Below are 21,449 nucleotides of genomic sequence, written 5' to 3' on the forward strand. Positions count from 1 at the left end.
CTTTAAATACCTCAGACTATGTAAACAATATTAGAATGGAAATGTGGTTTTTATGGTATTTAAGTCCACATGGACGCATTAGAAATTTCAAAAAGAAATCTTTGTAAAAAAATAACCATTTTGCGGGACACCTAACGCCATAAAAGCTTATCTTAAATGTATGACATTAGGAGACAAGAGCATTTTGCTCTAGCATTTTCATACAAAATGGCAGATGATGGTGGGCAAAAAATGTTTATCACATAAAAAAAAACAACCTTCCTATAGGCAAAGATTTCGCTTGACCGAACTGGGACAGTTTCGTTGTGATTTCTTCAACTCTTGGATGACACCTTACTCGCATCTGAAAGAATCTTTCTTATTATAATATAATGACTGATAGCAGTTTCACTTCAAATCAGGTTTCTTGAATTTTTTTTTACCAACCCGAACACTTTTTCAAATCTAATGAAATCCGATATTTCAGCCTCACTTAGACTATTCAGTGATACAACAGTGGTGAACTTCTCTCTTATCACTGAGTGCTGTCCGATTCTATGTTAATCTAAATGACAACACCCTCAAAAAAAATCGCTTCTTTAACATATGTTCCAAACATATTTTGCAGGAAGCACATATATTATTGGATACTGCCGAAACATTAATATGTTTGTTTTATGTGAGCATATTATATGTTTGGAAGCATTTTGAGTCCAAAAATAGTATATGCTTGGAAGAATTCCTCAAAGAATATTGTGCTCATTCCCTCACATAATTTTCACTTCCACGAAATTTTTGAGTTCTTCGAATCTTTTTCTGTAAACAAATATACTGTTTTTTCTTTCAAATGTCTATTCTCTTGGTTCCGAATGTCTATTCTCTTTATTCCGAATACTTATTCTAATATTCAAATTAAATAATTTTTAGACTTAAGCATATTAAGTTTTTGGCCTTATCATGAAACAGTTTTCCGAAACAACATACCAGCGGTTTCACAGAAATTGCTCTCATTTCATTCTCTCGCTGTGTTATGTTGATATCTTTTTATTCAACCCTCCCGGTTTCCGTCTCTATTTCTTTCTATATACTAACTCTCTCTCTCTCTCTCTGTCGCTCTCTGAATAAAGTATCACAACATATATATGTTTACTCGAAATTTGTAAATTTATATATGTTTACATTCACACATACTATTTTTATGAAACATTCATGCCCCAAACATAATATATTCTAAAATATTAACATATGTGTCCCAAACATTTTGTGTTAGTTTAGGAACATTACATGTTTGCACTTAAATATATTGTGTTTAAAAATTGTGCCCGAAACACATTTTGTTTATATCGGAACATATCAAAAACATATTTTTCTAACAGTGAAGGTACCTCATTTTTATAGCCGAGTCCGAATGGCGTTCCTCATTGGAGTGAAACCATTTAGAGAAGTTTTGAAACACTCAGAAATGTCACCAGCATTACTAAAAAACTTTTTGGTCGACACGGGGTTTGAACCCACGACCCTATGTATGCAAGGCAGGCATGCTTACCATTGCACCAGGGTGGTTCCCAAATTAAATGGTAGTTTTTTCACATCAAATGAGGCAAAAATTTGCTAGAGTAGTTAGAGAGTAACAGCTTGGCTTATCAGCCAAGCCTCCGGTCTAACAACGCATTTTTTTGTCAAAATTCGTTTTTATTATTCAACATAGTTCCCTTCAAGAGCGATACAATGATTATTTGCAATTTTTTGATACCAATTTGGTTCGGTTTTGCCTCAAAATAGGCCTCAGTTTCGGCGATCACATCTTCAATGCAGCCAAATTTTTTCCCTGCGAGCATCCTTTTGAGGTCTGAGAACAAGAAAAAGTCGCTGGGTGCCAGATCTGGAGAATACGGTGGGTGGGGAAGCAATTCGAAGCCCAACTCATGAATTTTTGCCATCGTTCTAAAGGACTTGTGGCACAAAAAGAAAATTACTTTTTTAGAATTTCAAAAAAAGTGCACATTGGCCCACTGTGCAACACCTGCTCTACAGTGTTTGGTATCAAATGAAAACTCTCGATGAGTACTATAAATGCAAGTGGTTTCTATTTTCGAAAGTTTCCAAAAAAAATTGTTTTAAGCAAAAGTAAAATTAATTTGCGAAATTTTAGAAAATATCGCACCAGCGCCCACTGTGCAAAACCTGCTCTAGATTTTTTGGTATCAAATGAAAGCTCTTGACGAGTATTGCAAATGGTATTGCAAATGGGCCATATCGGTCCACTTTTACGTATAGCCCCCATATAAACGGACCCCAAATTTGGCTTGCGAGGCCTCTAAGAGAAGCAAATTTCATCCGATCCGGCTGAAATTTGGTACATGGTGTAAGTATATGGTCTCTAACAACCATGCAAAAATTGGTCCACATCGGTCCATAATTATATATAGCCCCCATATAAACCGATCCCCCGATTTGGCTTGCGAGGCCTCTAAGAGAAGCAAATTTCATCCGATCCGGCTGAAATTTGGTACATGGTGTTAGTATATGGTCTCTAAAACCCATGCAAAAATTGGTCTACATCGGTGCATAATTATATATAGCCCCCATATAAACCGATCCGCCGATTTGGCTTGCGGAGCCTCTAAGAGAAGCAAATTTCATTCGATCCGGCTGAAATTTGGTGCATGGTGTTGGTATATGGTCTCTAACAACCATGCAAAAATTGGTCCACATCGGTCCATAATTATATATTGGCCCCATATAAACCGATCCCCAGATTTGACCTCCAGAGCCCCTTGGAAGAGCAAAATTCTTCCCATTCGGTTGAAATTTGGTACGTGATGTTAGTATATGGTATCCAACAACCATGCAGTAATTGGTTCCTATCAGCCCATAATTATATATAGCTTCCATATAAACCGATCCCCAGATTTGACCTCCGGTGCCTTTTGGAGAAGCAAAATACATCCGATCTGCTTGAAATTTGGTACGTGGTGATCTTATATGATATTTAACAACCATGCCAAAAGTGGTCAATATCAGTCCATAATCATATATAGCCCCCATATAAACCGATCCGGAGATTTGGTTTTGGAGCCTCTTGGAGGAGCAAATTTCATCCGAGTCAGTTGAAATTTGGTACATGGTGCTAGTATATGGCCGTTAACAACCATGCCTAACTAGGTCCATATCGGTCTATAGTTATATATAGCCCTCAGATAAATCGATCCCCAATCACACAAAAATTGGTCCATATCAAGTTCATAATTGTATATAGCCCCCATATAAGCGACCCTCATATTTCACTTCTGGCTCCCTACGTACCGTGCAAAAGTCCATATCGATTCGTAATTATTAGTAGACTTACCTACACATTCCTTTTTTGTCTAATATATACCACGTATGGACTAACTCACAATTTAGAAAACGATGTTAAGAAGTTTTAAGATACCACAACCCAAGTAATTCGATTGTGGATGACAGTCTTTCGTAGAAGTTTCTACGCTATCAATGGTGGAGGGTACATAAGATTCGGCCTGGCCGAACTTACGGCCATATATTCTTGTTTCTTCTTCATATGGGGCCGTTTTGCCGCCCTTTTGACCTTGAAACGCTTCAATAACGCCATATAATAGTCACTGTTGATGGTTTTTTTTCCCTTCTAAAGATAATCGATAAAAATTATTCCATGCGCATCCCAAAAAACAGAGGCCATTACTTTGCCAACGGATTTTTGAGTCTTTCCACGCTTCGGAGACGGTTCACCGGTCGCTGTCCACTCAGCCGACTGTCGATTGGACTCAGGAGTGTAGTGATGGAGCCATGTTTCATCCATTGTCACATATCGACGGAAAAACTCGGGTGTATTACGAGTTAACAGCTGCAAACACCGCTCAGAATCATCAACACGTTGTTGTTTTTGGTCAAATGAGAGCTCGCGCGGCACCCATTTTGCACAGAGCTTCCGCATATCCATATATTGATGAATGATATGACCAACATGTTCCTTTGATATCTTTAAGGCCTCTGCTATCTGGATCAACTTCATTTTATGGGCATTCAAAATCATTTTGTGGATTTTTTTGATGATTTCGTCGGTAACCACCTCATTCGGGATTCCACTGAGTTCACCGTCCTCCATGCTCATTTCACCACGCTTGAATTTTGCATACCAATCAATTATTGTTGATTTCCCTGGGGCAGAGTCCGGAAACTCATTATCAAGCCAAGTTTTTGCTTCCACCGTATTTTTTCCCTTCAGAAAATAGTATTTTATCAAAACACGAAATTCCTTTTTTCACAATAACAAAAATTGCTTCACAAAAGATGCTCTATCTCGCAAACTAATTGACTTACAGACGTCAAATTTTGACACGAATCATTTGAAGGTTGGTACTATATAAAAATAATATGCATTTAATAATACTAGCGACGCCATCTATGTGTCAGACCGGGGACTTATCAGCCAATCTGTTACAGCATCAGGTATCTATTCTCCGAACGTCTATTTTTTGGCACAGTAGGTTCTTACTAATTTATTAAGCTAAGCTCAAAACCTTTGGAATTATGTTATTGTTACACATAAGGGTCTAAAAATTCAGTAGATAAGTTAAACTCACTACCTGATCTCAATTTTGCATGCTGCTTATTCTCACAACCACAGTGGTGCAATGCTTAGCATGCCCTCCTTGCATACACAAGGTTGTGGGTTCGATTCCTGCCTCGACCGAATACCAAAAAGTTTTTCAGCACTGGATTATCCCACCTCAGTAATGCTGGTGACATTTCTGAGTGTTTCAAAGCTTCTCTAAGTGGTTCCAATGCTATGTGGAATGCCGTTCGGACTCGGCTATAAAAAGCAGGTCCCTTGTCATTGAGCTTAACATGGAATCGGGCAGCACACAGTGATAAGAGAAAAGTTCATCACTGTGGTATCACAATGGACTGAATAGTCTAAGTGAGCCTGATACATCGGGCTGCCAACTAACCTAACCTTATTCTCCCACAGTGGGCTCTTTTATAAACATTTTATACTTTGGATTTTTTTCTCCGTAATTTCTGTAATAAAACTTTGCTGATATAAGCAATTGATCGAAAATACAACATAATTTAATTTTCGCACAGTGGGCCAATGTATGCAAATTTATTTTCAGATTTTTTTTTAACTACATAAAATTAAATAAAAATTTTATAGAAACTAAAGCTAAACTTACCTCTGTTAATATAATCAGCCCAAATACAGCAAAAAATGCTATCACAATTAGGAAACTCATACCAGAGCGTTCTCGTGTTCCCCAATTGTGTTTTTTACCACGTTTCGAGGAAGACGATGACAGGGACATGGAAATGCGACTGCCACTAGTACTGCTACCACCGGTATCACTACCACCACGGCCATGATGATGATGGTGGTGATGATGATGATGACGTGAATCATTATGCTGGAGTTTAGTATACTTCATGTTTGGGAAATCGTTATGGCTACTATCACAATTTAATTTACTCTAGAGAAATTTAGAATTTCTTGTAAGGAATCGTAGTAGTAATATTGCAAGGACGTCAATCGATTTAGATTTGAATTCTAAATATTAGCCACCATTGATAGCTTCCGGTTGGATGGCATTCGATGTTGTATCAGATGTTGGTGAAATGGAGCCCCCCTACTAGATGTAGCCTTTTCTTTTGCAATTAAATTGTATTTACCAGTGTCTGGCTTTAAGGGGGGCTCCAAACAATTTAAAGGATATTTTATATTTGTTTGTTGATTTTATTTAGTGGTATGAAATCCTTTTGAGACTTCCCAAACGGAATTAGCTTTGGGATGCTTTTGAGACCGGATGTCTGACTTTCTTTTTGTTGGTAAACAAAAGCGTATATTTTTCTTCTCTTCTCCTATTGTCCTTTGCTTATTGCTGTTGCTGTTGTTGTTGTTGTTGGTTTGCTATCCTTTACATATGAAATTACCCAAGCATGCAACAATTGCCTCGGCAGGTTTGTTGATAAACAAGAGCCTTATGTCAAAAATGCCGGTTTGTTTTGATTATTGGGGAGAATTAAAATGGCGAGAGAGAAATGGACTGAGAGAGTCTGATTATAAACAGGTTGTTTCTCCTGGTGACTCTCACTGTCAACCCAGATTAGATATTCTCTCTCTCGCTCTTTGTTGGTTTGTGGTTATTTTTCTTTTGGATGTGTATATGGAAAATCAATAACACCCTTATTCCTCGAAACCAAAAACTATAAGTTTTATATATTTCATTATATTATTGTAGGATTTTTTTTTATTTTTTATTAATTATTTCTTGTAAATAATTGATTTTCTATTTGGCTATACTACCAACACCACTTTCACTTTATTCATTTAATTTCAGGTTTCAATTAGAACTCAATTAAGGACTTCCTGCTTTTAGTCCTTTGACTATCTTGATTTTTCTAGTTTTTTTTTTTTTTTGTGACTTCAACTTTTTCTTTATAATTTCTTGATGAATTTTCTTTTCACTTTTATTTAAATTAATTTAATTGTCTTTTTTTATAAATTTCTTTTATTTATAAATTTTTGGAAAAATTGTTTAACTTTTTCTTGTTATTTTTTGCGTTTTGTATTCTTTAGCACTTCTCGCTTTGTCTAGAAATTTTTATCAACTGTCAGTATTTTTCTTTGCGCTTCAACAGTTTTCCTTGTCACAAAGCTAACAAACACTAGCCACCCACAATAAGGACATGCGCATATCCTTGGATATGAGAACCACAGAGCATTGCCAGATAAAAATTTGTAAATGTTTGATACGTTAAAATATTGTCTAGATTTAAATGAAATGTTTGTCCATTGGGCTTGGCTCGTCTCTACACTAAAAAAAAAAACAAAAACAAGTATATACGGCCGTAAGTTCGGCCAGGCCGAATCTTATATACCCTACACCATGGATTGCGTAGAAACTTCTACGAAACACTGTCATCCACAATCGAATTACTTCGGTTGTGGTATCTTAAAACTTCTTAGCATCGTTTTCTAAATTGTGAGTTAGTCCATACGTGGTATATATTAGACAAAAAAGGTATGTATAGGTAAGTCTTCAAATAATTACGAATCGATATGGACTTTTTGCACGGTACGTAGAAAGCCAGAATTGAAATATGGGGCTCGCTTATATGGGGGCTATATACAATTATGACTGATATTGACCAATTTTTGTGTGATTAGGGATCGATTTATCTGAGGGCTATATATAACTATAGACCGATATGGACCTATTCAGGCATGGTTGTTAATGGCCATATACTAGCACAATGTACCAAATTTCAACTGACTCGGATGAAATTTGTTCCTCCAAGAGGCTCCAAAACAAAATCTCGGGATCGGTTTATATGGGGGCTATATATGATTATGGACTGATATGGACCACTTTTGGCATGGTTGTTAAATATCATATACTACCACCACGTACCAAATTTCAACTGACTCGGATGAAATTTGTTCCTCCAAGAGGCTCCAAAACAAAATCTCGGGATCGGTTTATAGGGGGCTGTAAATAATTATGGACTGATATGAACCAATTCCTACAAGGTTGTTGGATACCATATACTAACATCACGTACCAAATTTCAATCGAATCGGATGAATTTTGCTCTTCCAAGGGGCTCCGGAGGTCAAATCAGGGGATCGGTTTATATGGGGGCTATATATAATTGTGGACCGATTTCGACCAATATTTGCATGTGTGTTTGAGGCCATATATTAACACCACGTACCAAATTTCAACTGAATCAGATGAATTTTAGTCTTCCAAGAGGCTCCGGAGGTCAAATCTGAGGATCGGTTTATATGGGGCTATATATAATTATGCACCGATGTGGGCCAATTTTGGCAATATACTAAGAAAATATACTTTTTATTTAAGACAATATACTAACACCGTGTACCAAATTTCAGCCGGATCGGATGAAATTTTCTTCTCTTAGAGGCTCCGCAAGCCAAATCTGGGGATCGGTTTATATGGGGGCTATATATATTTTTTGCATGGTTGTTAAAGACCATATACTAACATCACGCACCAAATTTCAGCCGGATCGGATAAATTTGCTTCTCTTAGAGGGTCCGCAAGCCAAATCTGAGGGTCCGTTTATATGGAAATTTGGTATGTTGTGTTAGTATATGGTCTCGAACAACCATGCAGGAATTTTTCCATATCAGTCCATAATTATATGTATGGATTTGACTGCGGAGCCCCTTGGAAGAGCACAATTCATCCGATCTGGTTGAAATTTGGTACGAGGTGTTAGTATAGGGTCTCTAACAACCATGCAAAAATTGGTCCATACCGGTCTTAATTATATATATAACCCCCATTTAAACCGATCCCCAGATTTGACCTCCGGAGCTCTTGGAGGAGCAAAATTCATCCGATGCGGTTGAAATTTGGTACGTGGTGAAATTTGGTACATTGCGCTAGTATATGGCCGCTGACAACCATGCGAAAATTGGTCCATATCGGTCTATAGTTATATATAGCCGATCCCCAAAAATAAGCTACCAAAATTTTATTTCTATAGAAAATTTTGTTAAAATTTTATTACTATACAAAATTTTGTCAAAATTTTATTTCTGTAGAAAATTTTGTCAAAATTTTATTTCTATAGAAAATTTTGTCAAACTGAATTATATACCTATTTAATCGGCCTTTTTATAACCACCGCTATAGAATGGTGACGGGGGTGTAACAGTTTGTCAGTCCGTTTGTAACACATTGAAATATCGATCTCCGACTATATAAAGTATATATATTCTTGATCAGGGAGAAATTCTAAGACGATATAAGCATGTCCGTCTGTCTGTCTGTTGTAATTACGCTACAGCCTTCAATAATGGCGCTATCGTCCTGAAATTTGGCACAGATTCGTCTCCAAGTTTTGATATAGTCCCCATATAAACCGACCTCCCGATTTGGGGTCTTGGGCTTATAAAAACTGTAGTTTTTATCCAATTTGCGTGAAAATGGAAATCTAAAGGTATTTTAGGACCATCAAAAAGTGTACCGAAAATGGTTCCTATCGGTCCATGTCTTGGTATAGCCCCCATATGGACCGATTTCCCGATTTTGCTTCTTGAGCGTCTAGAAAGTGTATTTTCTATCAAATTTGCCTGACATTGGAAATCTAGAGGCATTCTAGGACCATAAAGAGGAGTGCCGAAAATAAGGTGTATCGGTCCATGTTTTGATATAGCCCCCATATAGACCGATCTCCCGATTTTATTTCCTGGGCTTCTAGAATCCGTAAGTTTAATCCAATTTACCTGAAATTTGATATCTAGAGGTACTTTAGGACCCTAAAGACGTGTGCCGAAAATGGTGAGTACCGGTCCCTGTTTTGATATAGCCACCATATAGAGCGATCTCACGATTTTACTTCTTGGTCTTCTAGAATCCGTAATTTTTACCCAAATTGGTATTCTAGGAAAATAAAGAGATGTGCCAAAATAGTGAGTATCGATCCATGTTTTGATATAGCCCCCATATAGACCGATCTCCCGATTTTACTTTTTGGTCTTCTAGAATCCATATTTTTAACCCAATTTACCTGAAATTTGAAATCTAGAGGTACTCTAGGACCCTAAAGACGTGTGCCGAAAATGGTGAGTACCGGTCCATGTTTTGATATAGCCACCATATAGACCGATCTTCCGATTTTACTTCTTGGTCTTCTAGAATCCGTAGTTTTAATCCAATTTACGTGAAATTTAAAATCTATAGGTACTCTAGGACCTTAAAGACGTGTCAGTTTTATAACAGACTTTTGACTTCCTCAAATTCCGTACATCCGAATATTTTATGAGTCTCGAAAAACTTGCAAAATATCAGCAAAATCGGTTCAGATTTAGATATAGCTCCCATATATAGCTTTCGCCCGATTTACACTCATTTGCCCACAGAGGCCAATTTTTTGCTCCGATTTAGTTGAAATTTTGCATAGGGAGTAGAATTAGCGTTGTAACTATGCGTGCCAAATTTGCTTGAAATCGGTTCAGATTTGGATATATCTCCCATATAAAGCTTTCGCCCGATTTACACTCATATGACCACAGAGGCCAATTTTTAACTCCGATTTAGTTGAAATTTTGCACAGGGAGTAGAATTAGCATTGTAGCTATGCGTGCCAAATTTGGTTGAAATCGGTTCAGATTTAGATATAGCTCCCATATATATGTTTTTCTGATTTCGACAAAAATGGTCAAAATACCAACATTTTCCTTGTAGAATCGCCACTGCTTAGTCGAAAAGTTGTAAAAATGACTCTAATTTTCCTAAACTTCTAATACATATATATCGAGCGATAAATCATAAATAAACTTTTTCGAAGTTTCCTTAAAATTGCTTCAGATTTAAACGTTTCCCATATTTTTTTACTAACATTGTGTTCCACCCTAGTGCATTAGCCGACTTAAATTTTGAGTCTATAGATTTTGTAGAAGTCTATCAAATTCTTCCAGATCGAGTGATATTTAAATTTATGTATTTGGGACAAACCTTTATATATAGCCCCCAACACATTTGACGGATGTGATATGGTATCGAAAATTTAGATCTACAAAGTGGTGCAGGGTATAATATAGTCGGCCCCGCCCGACTTTAGACTTTCCTTACTTGTTTCTGTATAAGAATGAGATCGTCTTTGAGCCGAAAAAGGACTCTATGCCAAATTTAAGGACCATTGGACTTAAATTGCGAGCTGTACACACACAAATACATATACAGACAGATGGACAGACAGACGGGCGCTAAATCGACTCAAAATTTAATTCTAAGTCGATATGTGTGCTAAAAGTCTCATACTGCTCCTTCCTGGCGTTACATAAAATCGAGTCTATGAACCGAAAAAAGACTTTACGCCAAATGTGAGGACGATCAGACATAAACTGCGAGCTGGACTTTGCATACTCAGACTTTAATTCTAAGACGATCGGTATAGAAAACGATGGGTCACACATTGCTCTTTCTGGGCGTTGCATACAAATGCACTAACTTATTAACCCTGTACCACAATTGTGGTGAAGGATATAATGAAATGAAAAAAATTATTAAAATTTTGTCCAAGAAAATGCTAAATCCCTTGTCAGGTCAAACGGCCCATACAAGCATTTGAATATAACAAAAAATAAGAAAAAACTAATTCTGATCATTTATTTGGTAAAATATCACAAAACACTACATTCGGATCTCACCTTAGGAAGTAATGAAAATTCAGACTGCTGAAATGGTGGACATCCGTCCTATGACAAGCAAACTGAAGCCTTATAAAATCTTTATCTATAAGCAAAAACAAAAAACTTTTTCGAAAAAAGCTGTAAAATTTTTCTTTTCTAATTTCACAGAAATTGAATATGGTCGCAGAAGAAAAAAATACGTATTTTTTCACCTGCCCCCAAAAAATTTGTCAGAGAAACTTTTTTTTAAACAAAATCTAAAAACAAAAAACTTATATGACCATTATTTGGACAAGTACACTGAAAAAACAGTGAACCCACCAGGAAGAAAATTTTGATTAATTTTAGAAAATTTTGAATAGTTTTAGAAATTTTTAACTAAACAGTATTACAAGCGCTGGCATCACGCCGATATCACAAAAATAGGTAAATATTTTTCGACAAATTCAAGAAAATTTATTAGACATATATAATTTTTTTCACTTTTTAAAGAAAATTTTGCAGTTTGAAGGAAAAAATTGGAGTTCAAAATTGCAAGAATGTCTTTAGTGACATACGAAGTTCATGATGGACGCGGTTGTAGTAAAATTTACAAATTTAAAGAAATAATGAACTATTTTGTGAGAAGTACGAATTTAGTAAAACTTTTTACTTCATTTGTATATAATTTTTTCCCGTCTTTTAGTTCATTTAACTAACGTACACAAAAAATTATTAGAGTAAATGAAACTTTCTCCAAATATAATAATTTCATGAACTAAAATATAGTTAAATTGGCTTTAGTGAAATAGTGAGTTCACTTTTTTTTGAGTGTATGGACCATGGCCAAATGATAGCCCCAAAGAAAAGTATCAACAATTGTTGCTAAGTACGACGAATACGCCATTGTCTGCAATTTTCATGGATAAGAAACCATGAAAATCGAAAAACTTAACGAGAACAACTATTTGAAATCAATTGGAAAATAATCACAAAGAATGTCCTTTAGAACATTACCCAACAAAAAAAAAAGAGTGAACAAAATTACAAATCTTCTCCCTACACATACATGCATGAAATCCTTTAAATGTGAAAACTTTTACCAATCCCATGACTGACTTTTGTTTTTTGTTTTTCGCTTGTGTGTGTGTCTAACCCCACATAAAAATTTATAGCTCTATTCCAAGATGTCCTTCCTTGTTTGTTTGTAGATTTCCAGCAAGAGGATAATACTCCCTAGGCAAACAGAAGTACTCGTTTTATAAGGATTTTTTATACCAAATGTGAATGAAACGTACTGGGAAATTGCCAACTCAAGAAAGGATGGCAGTAGATTCGATTGTTTTGGGTTCGGATTATCATAGTCTATGGATAATTGCCTTCGAATTGTTTGAACATTAAACTAACAAGTATACCTTCTAACTTTCGACATTCTTAGACGATAAGTATATGCTTGGGGAATTAGAAAGGGTGCAGCAATTGGTTTAATTTTATTTTTTGAAGGATCTGATGAATTTTGGAATTGTGGCCAAATATGTTTACAATCGATTGATACGCGCAAAAATTAAATTGTTTCCTCCGAAGCAATTTTTTTCTCTTAACGAAAACTTTTTTATGGTCCAAATAAAGCCTCTTTCCGTGTAAAACTGTTACCAATGCCATACCATCACGGCTGCCACAGTTGGTAGAATTCTATCAAAAATTTTAAATTTTTTACCTTTTGGTAGATTGGTAGAATTCTTGATGTTTTGGTGGATTTTGCAAAATATTCCTCTCCACCAAAGAGGTCCTTAATAATTTTTTTTTTATAGAAATACATTTTTGAGAGAATTTTCTATAGAAATAAAATTTTGACAAAATTTTCTATTGAAATAATATTTTGACAAAATTTTCAATAGAAATAAAATTTAGAAAAAATTTTCTATAGAAATAAAATTTTGAAAAAATTTTCTATAGAAATAATATTTTGACAAAATTATCTATAAAAATAAAATTTCAACAAAAACCTCAAAAATTTCAACAGAAATAAAATTTTGACACAATCTGCTATAGAAATAAAATTTTGACAACATTTTCTAAAAAATAAAAAAATTGACAAAATTCTCTATATATAAAAAAAAAAAACAGTGAACCCACCAGGTAGAAAACTTTCGGTTAATTTTAGAAAATGTTGAATATTTGTAGCAAATTTTAACTAAACAGTATTATAAACGTTGGCATCACGCCGATGTCATAAAAATAAGTAAATATTTGCCGACAAATTCAAGAAAATTTATTAGACATAACTAAGTTTTTTCATTTGTTAAGAAAATTTTGTAGTTGAAAGGAAAAACTTGGAGTTCAAAATTGCAAAAATGTCTTTAGTGACATACGAAGTTCATGATGGACGCATATTTGGTAAAATTTACAAATTTAAAGAAATTCTGAACTATTTTGTGGAAGACACGAATTTAGTTAATCTTTATGCTTCAGTTGAGTATATTTTTTTCCTCGGGTTTAGTTCATTTAACTAACGTACACAAAAAATTATTAGAGTAAAGAAAAATTTCTCCAAACATAATAATTCCATGAACTAAAATAAAGTTAAATTGGCTTTATTGAAATAGAGAGTTCACTTTTTTTTTTGAGTGTAGAAATAAAATATTGACAAAATTTTATAGAGAAATAAATTCTTAAAAAAAAATTCTACAAAAAATTGGCAAAATTTTCTATAGAAAATTGAATTTTTGACAAAATTTTCTATAGAAATAAAATATTGACAACATTTTATAGAGAAATAAATTCTTAAAAAAAATTCTACAAAAAATTGGCAAAATTTTCTATAGAAAATTGAATTTTTGACAAAATTTTCTATAGAAATAAAATATTGACAACATTTTATAGGGAAATAAATTCTTAAAAAAATTCCTACAAAAAATTGTCAAAGATTTTTATAGAAAATTGAATTTTTGCCAAAATTGTCTATAGAAATAAAATGTTGACAAAATTGTTTATAGAAATAAAATTTTGACAAAATAAAATTTGGCAACTAAGAGGTCCTTCATATACATTTTTGACAAAATTTTCTATAGAATGTTTTGATATTCTATAGAAAAAAAAATGTTGACGAAATTTTCTATAGATATAAATTCTTGAAAAAATTTCTATAAAAAAACTGGCAAAATTTTCAATAGAAAAATTAATTTTTGACAAATTTTTGTATAGAAAAATGAAATAAAAAATTTTCTTTTTCAGGTAAAACTCTGGCTTCTGGGGCCATATAAGTCCACATTGGGCGAAAGATATATATGGGAGCTATAGCTAAATCTGAACCGATTTCTTCCAAATTCCGCAAAGTTGTATGTAAACACACATATAGTTGACAATGGTACTACTTATACCTTAGCATTGAAAAATCGAACAGAATGTAATTCCATCAAAACTTAAACAAATAAAAGCTATTACATAGTCATCTAGTTGGTTCGTAGTGGGACAACCAGTGCTTACGACTTCCACTTACTGCGTAAGGGGTCTGTAATTAGGAATAAAAACTCATAAATTTGCTAGGCAACGTTTCTAAGCAACATTGGTTTTTGTTTGCTCGTTTTTTTTCAGTTTTCTGAAAAAATTTTTCGGGCATAAATACATTTTTATTGAGTTTTACATCTTTTTTAGATTATCAATTAATTTATATTGAGTTGTACATCCTTTCCAGATATACAGCTAGACCTCGCTTTACGTCGCAGATACGTTCCAAAAAAGTGAATTATGAGTTTCTATGGCAAACCATGCAAAGATTGGAGACAGATAACAATGCAACTTCGTAAATCTAACGACGCAAAGTGAAAACTAGTACTAATTCAGCAGGGACGCAACTTCGAAACAACGCAAAACGAAACGACGCAAAGCGAGGTTTAGGTGTATATGTGTAAAGGTAAGTGTGAAAATAATTAATTAAAATATGGAGGGATTTTCGTCCAGAAATTTAAAGCGATTAGCGCGTAAGGAAGAAAATAATTTTAGAGCGATTTCCCTGCGTCAATTAGTACCTTTCCAAGCGCCAGATTCAGGGGAGCCAGGGAGCCATGTGCCAGATTCAGGTAATATTTCTTATATAACTTTCTATTTGTATATTTATTGACTAATAACATATAATCTTTTATTTCAGATGCTGTCAAGACGGAACAGTACACAGAAAAAGATTATATAGCGGACATTAGGAAGTCGGTCAAAAACTTCAAGGGTCCCAATTCCGCAAAGTTTGTGGATAAAAAAAATGTAATGAATAAATATATACCAGTTATTATAACAGTATTACCTAGTATTAAATATTGTATTGAAATATTATTACCAAATATATATTAATTGTTATAATATATAAAACCAAAAAAATAGTTATTTAGAATATTATTTGCATATTTTTAGGAAAAAACTATAAATACATCATATTTTTATAGTTTACCGGCGAATCGGGTGGTAAACAGGGGTGCCAGACAGACGGACATGGCTATATCGACTCAGGGACCAGCCCTGAGCAATATTGCCAAAGACACCATATGTATATCTCGTCTCCATCTGGGTTTTGCAACCATATGCACCATATGCATGTGGAACGCCGTTCGGACGCTATAAAAAGGAGGTCATTGTCATTGAGGTCATTGTCATTGAGCTTAACATGGAATCGGGCAGCACTCAGTCATAAGAGAGAAGTTCACCACTGTGGTATCACAATGGACTGAAAAGTCTAAGTGAGCCTGATACATCGGGCTCCCACATAACCTAACCTAACATAACCATAAAATACCCTGTTCCACAGTGTGGCGCAGTGACAACATTTTCTAAAAAACATTTTTTGGACAAAAGTATCTGTAGAAATAAAATTTTGAAAAATTTTCTATAGAAATAAAATGTTGACAAACTCTTTTATAGAAATAAAATTTTGACAACATTTTTTATAGAAATAAAATTTTACAAAATTATCCATAGAAATAAAATGTCGACAAAATTTTCCATATAAATAAAACTTCGACTAAAATATTCTAAAAAATAAAATTTTGATGGATTTTTTTACTGTTTGGTAGATTTTTTGGTAGATTTTGCAACATATTTCTCTTCAACTAAAACGTCCATCTTAAAAAATATCATAAAATGCTGACAAAATTTTCTATGGAAATAAAATTTTGACCAAGTTTTCTATAGAAATAAAATTTTGACAAAAATTTCCATAGAAATAAAATTTTGACAACATTTTCAATAGAAATAAAATTTTGGCAAAATTTTCTATAGAAATATAATGTTGACAAAATTTTCTATAGAAATAAAATTTTGACAAAGTTTTCATTGAAATAAAATTTTGACAAAATTTTCTATAGAAATAAGATGTTGACAAAATTTTCTACAGTAATAAATTTTAACAAAATTGTATATAGAATTAAAATTATGATAAAATTTTCCATAGAAAAAAAATTTTGCCAAAATTTTCTATGGAAATAAAATTTAACAAACGAATTTTAACAAAATTTTATATAGAAGTAAAATTATGATAAAATTTTCTATAAAAATACAATTTTGACAAAATTTTCTATAGAAATAAATTTAAAAAAATTCTATATAAATAAATTTCAGACAAAATCTTCTATAGAAATAAAATGTAGAAATAAAATTAATTTAAAATGCTGAGAAATTTTTCTATAGAAATAAAATTTTGACAAAATTTCAATAAATAAAATTTTGACAAAATTTTCTATGGAAATACAATTTTGACAAAATTTTTATGGAAATAAAATTTTGACAAAATTTTCTGGAAAAATAAAATTTGGATAAAATTTGTTATAACAATATACTTTTGATAACATTTTCCATATTAACAAAATTTTGTATAGAAATGCAACTTTGACAGAAATTTGTACAGAAGTGTTACTTCTTATGATAAAATTTTCCATAGATATGAAATTTTACCACAATTTTCTATGGAAATAAATTTTTTACAATATTTCGACAAAAGTTTCCATAGAATTAAAATTTTGACAAAATTTCAATAGAATAAAATTTTGACAACATTTTCTATGGAAATAGAATTTTGAAAAAATTTTTATGGAAATAAAATTTTGACAAAATTTTCTGGAAAAATAAAATTTGGATAAAATTTTTATAGCAATATACTTTTGACAACATTTTCCATATTAACAAAATTTTGACAACATTTGGTATAGAAATGCAACTTTGACAGAAATTTGTACAGAAGTAACATTATGATAAAATTTTCCATAGAAATGAAATTTTAACACAATTTTCTATGGAAATAAAATTTTTACAATATTTCGACAAAAATTTCCATAGAATTAAAATTTTGACAAAATATACTTTTTTAAATTTTAAATTTTGTCAAAATTTTCTATGGAAATAAAATTTTGACAAAATTTTCTGGAAAAATAAAATTTGGATAACATTTTTTATAGCAATAGACTTTTGACAACATTTTCCATATTAACAAAATTTTGACAAAATTATGTATAGAAATGCAACTTTCACAGAAATTTGTACAGAATTAACATTATGATAAAAATTTTCCATAGAAATGAAATTTTACCACAATTTTATATGGAAATAACATTTTGACAACATTTCGACAAAAGTTTCCATAGAATTAAAATTTTGACAAAATTTTCCATAGAAAAAAAATTTTGACAAAATTTTTCATAGAAATAAAATTTCGACAATAAGTTCTATAGAAATAAAATTTTAACAAAATTTTCTATAGAAAAAAATGTAGCAAAATTTTCTATAAAAATAAAATTTTGACCAAATTTTCTATAGAAACAAAATGTTGACAAAATATTTAATAGAAATAAAATTTCGACAAAATTTTGTATAGAAATAAAATTTTGACAAAATTTTCTATAGAAAAAAAAAACCTGGCAAAATTTTCTATAAAAATAAACAAAAAAAAATACTATGGAATTAAAATTTTGATAAGATTTGCTATGGAAATAAAATTTTGACAATATTTCGACAAAAGTTTCCATAGAATTAAAATTTTGACAAAATTTTCCGTAGAAAAAAATTGTTGACAAAATTTTCCATAGAAATAAAATTTCGACAATAATTTCTATAGAAATGAAATTTTGACAAACTTTTCTATAGAAAAAAATGTAGCAAAATTTTCTATAAAAATATAATGTTGACCAAACTTTCTATAGAAACAAAATTTTGACAAAATTTTTCATAGAAATAAAATTTCGACAAAATTTTGTAAAGAAATAAAATTTTGACAAAATTTTCTATAGAAAAAAATCTGGCAAAATTTTCTATATAAAAACAAAAAAAAACAACCAAAAAAAATACTATGGAATTAAAATTTTGATAAGACTTTCTATGGAAATACAAGTTTGACAAAATTTTCTATAGTAGTAAAATTGTGACAAACTTTCCATAGAAATAAAATTTTTACAAAATTTTTTATAGAAATGCAATTTTTACAGAATTTTCCATAGAATATCAATCAAAGAATTAATAAAAAAATATTTTTTTTTTTGACAAACATCTAAATAATTAAATGGATTTTAATCAAATTTTTAATTGGAAATATTTAAATGATATGTTTTTTGTGTTATTATGATTCATGACTTTTCTTTACATAAAAATGTTCCTGGCCACATTTTGTCATTCCAAAATATCCATAGGTAAAATTTGAACAATAGTCAAGTGCATACTAGAATCGTAACCTTAGACTAGCAACAATTTCCAACACACATTGTCCACAAGGCACAAGTAGTCCGAGAGCAAACAAATAATTCAATGTTTTTGTTTGCTATGGTATTAGCAACCACTTTTCCAATTCATTACGGCCAGCACCAAAGACAAACCAATGGCCTTCTCAAGAAAGACAAAAGGCAGGAAAGTGTTAGCTCTTCGAACACCATAATGGCAAAGCCAAGAATAAAAACTCCAAAGTCAAAAGTTTTCACCAAGTTTTCCTATAAAACGAAAAGCCGTATTTTTTCCCCTTCTCTCTCTCCCCCTCATAAGAAGTTTCCTCCAATAGATTTCCTCAATTATGTGTGAGGACAAGGGGAGCAAATAAATAGGAATTTATTGTAGTTATTTGCCTCAATGAAATATTGCGGGGGGTTCTTTTGTTTTGGAAGGTAGTTGAGCATAGGAGCATATATCATGCAAGTCACACATGATTCCAGGGATGCATGTGAATCGGAAAATTTTTGCTATGGGCCAAAAAATAGAAAATTGTCTAGAATTGTTTGCAAAACTAAATCATCTACAATTGTTGGCCAAGTTGTAGTGGGAGGGCTAGTTTTGAAATAAAAATGTTCTGTTATTAAGTGATATTTATGAATTCCATAACTCCCACGTACCATTGAGGCGATATGTTTTGTTTCTTGAGTATAGGAATTACTATGAGTGTGGAAAATTCATTCATTTGAATAAATCGTGTTTTCCTTCATAAGGTTAGGTTAGGTGGCAGCCCGATGTATCAGGCTCACTTAGACTATTCAGTCTATTGTGATACCACATTGGTGAACTTCTCTCTTATCACTGAGTGTTGCCCGATTCCATGTTAAGCTCAATGACAAGGGACCTCCTTTTTATAGCCGAGTCCGAACAGCGTTCCACATTGCAGTGAAACCACTTAGAGAAGCTTTGAAACCCTCAGAAATGTCACCAGCATTACTGAGGTGGGATAATCCACCGCGGAAAAACTTTTTTGGTGTTCGGTCGAAGCAGGAATCGAAGCCACGACCTTGCGTATGCCAGGGGGCATGCTAACCATTGCTCCACGGTGGCTCCCATGAGCCAGCATTACTGAGGTGGGATAATCCACCGCTGAAAAATTTTTTTGGTGTTCGGTCGAAGCAGGAATCGAATTCACAACCTTGCACCACGGTGGCTCCCTTTCCTTCATAATCCACTGTGAAAGAAGTGAAGACGAACAAATCCGCTATATTATATCCTAAACGACAGTCGAAATCAAAATCTTATAGTCGATCATATATTTTATATTATAATATTTTATAGCCAAAGAATTTATGGATCTCAGCAAAAAAACAAACTTCGCCAAAAAAGTAGTGAATATGTCCTTTTTGGATGCGGAAGTCGTGCAAAATTGGCGCAGAATCGATGAATTTAACATGCACGAATGTCCACCATTTCAATAGCAGTTTCACTAAATTTGCATCACTTCTTAAGGCAGTGTTGCCAGAAGTAGGGGAAATTCCCTACATGAAGTTTTTTTTTATAATATTTTGTGTCTTGTAGTGACGTAGGGGCACAATTTAGGGCCTTTTTCACTCAACTCAATTTTTAATACTTTTTACATTTTTGTGGCTCTAGAGGAGGAAATTAGAAGCCGGTAAGGCTTGCTTTTTAATAATGTATGGATTTGAAGAAAACCTTACCACAAATCTACCAAACAAATAATTATACAGAAAATTTTGTCAAAATGTTATTCCTGTCAAAGTTTTGTCAAAACTTTATTCCTATAGAACACTTTTTCAAAAATTTATTTCTATTGAAAATTTTGTCATAATTTTATTTCTATAGAAAATTTTCTCAAAACTTTATTTCTAAAGAAAATTTTTTCAAAATTTTATTTCTGTATAAGTGTTTTCAAAATATTATTTCTATAGAAAATTTTGTCAAAATGTTATTTCTATAGAAAATTTTGTCAAAATGTTATTTCTATAGAAAATTTTGCCAAAATTTTATAGCTGTAGAAAATTTTGTCAAAATTTTATGGCTATAGAAAATTATGTCAAATACTTTTAACAAAATTTTATTTTTGTATAAACTTTTCCAAAATTTTATTTCTTTATTCTTATAGAAAATTTTGTAAAAATTTTATTTCTATAGAAAGTTCCGTCAGCATCTTATTTCTATACAAAATTTTGTCAACATTTTATTTCCATAGAAAACTTGGTCAAAATTTTATTTCTATAGAAAATTTTATCATAATTTTATTTGTAAAGAAAATTTTATCATAACTTTATTTCTATAAAAAATTTGGTCAAAATTTTTGATTTCTGTAGAAAAATTTCTCAAAATGTTACTTTATAGAAAATTTTGTCAAAATTTTATTTCTACAGAAAATTTTGTCACAATGTTATTTCTACAGAAAGTTGGTCAAAATTTTATATCTATAGAAAATTTTCTCAAAATTTTATTTCTATAGAAAATTTTCTGAGAATTTTATTTCTTTAGAAAATTTTCTCAAAATTTTATTTATTAAAAAACAACAACAATTTTATTTCTATAGAAAATTTTCTCAAAAATTTTATTTCTATAGAAAATGTTGTCATAATTTTATTTCTATAGA

At 32.1% G+C, this 21,449-nt stretch overlaps 1 protein-coding gene across 1 annotated transcript in view; it reads right to left on the bottom strand.

Moving 5' to 3' along the window:
• Positions 1-5,567, bottom strand: part of LOC142224498 (uncharacterized) — a 29,619-nt gene extending 24,052 nt beyond the window's left edge. Inside the window, exon 1 of the mRNA XM_075294276.1 lies at positions 5,175-5,567. Coding sequence (XP_075150391.1) covers positions 5,175-5,423 — 249 coding nt within the window. The 5' untranslated portion in view covers positions 5,424-5,567. The remainder of the gene's footprint in view (positions 1-5,174) is intronic.
• Positions 5,568-21,449: the final 15,882 nt, after the last annotated feature.

Source organism: Haematobia irritans, chromosome 2, assembly GCF_050003625.1.
Source record: "Haematobia irritans isolate KBUSLIRL chromosome 2, ASM5000362v1, whole genome shotgun sequence".
Classification (NCBI taxonomy): Eukaryota; Metazoa; Arthropoda; class Insecta; order Diptera; family Muscidae; genus Haematobia; species Haematobia irritans.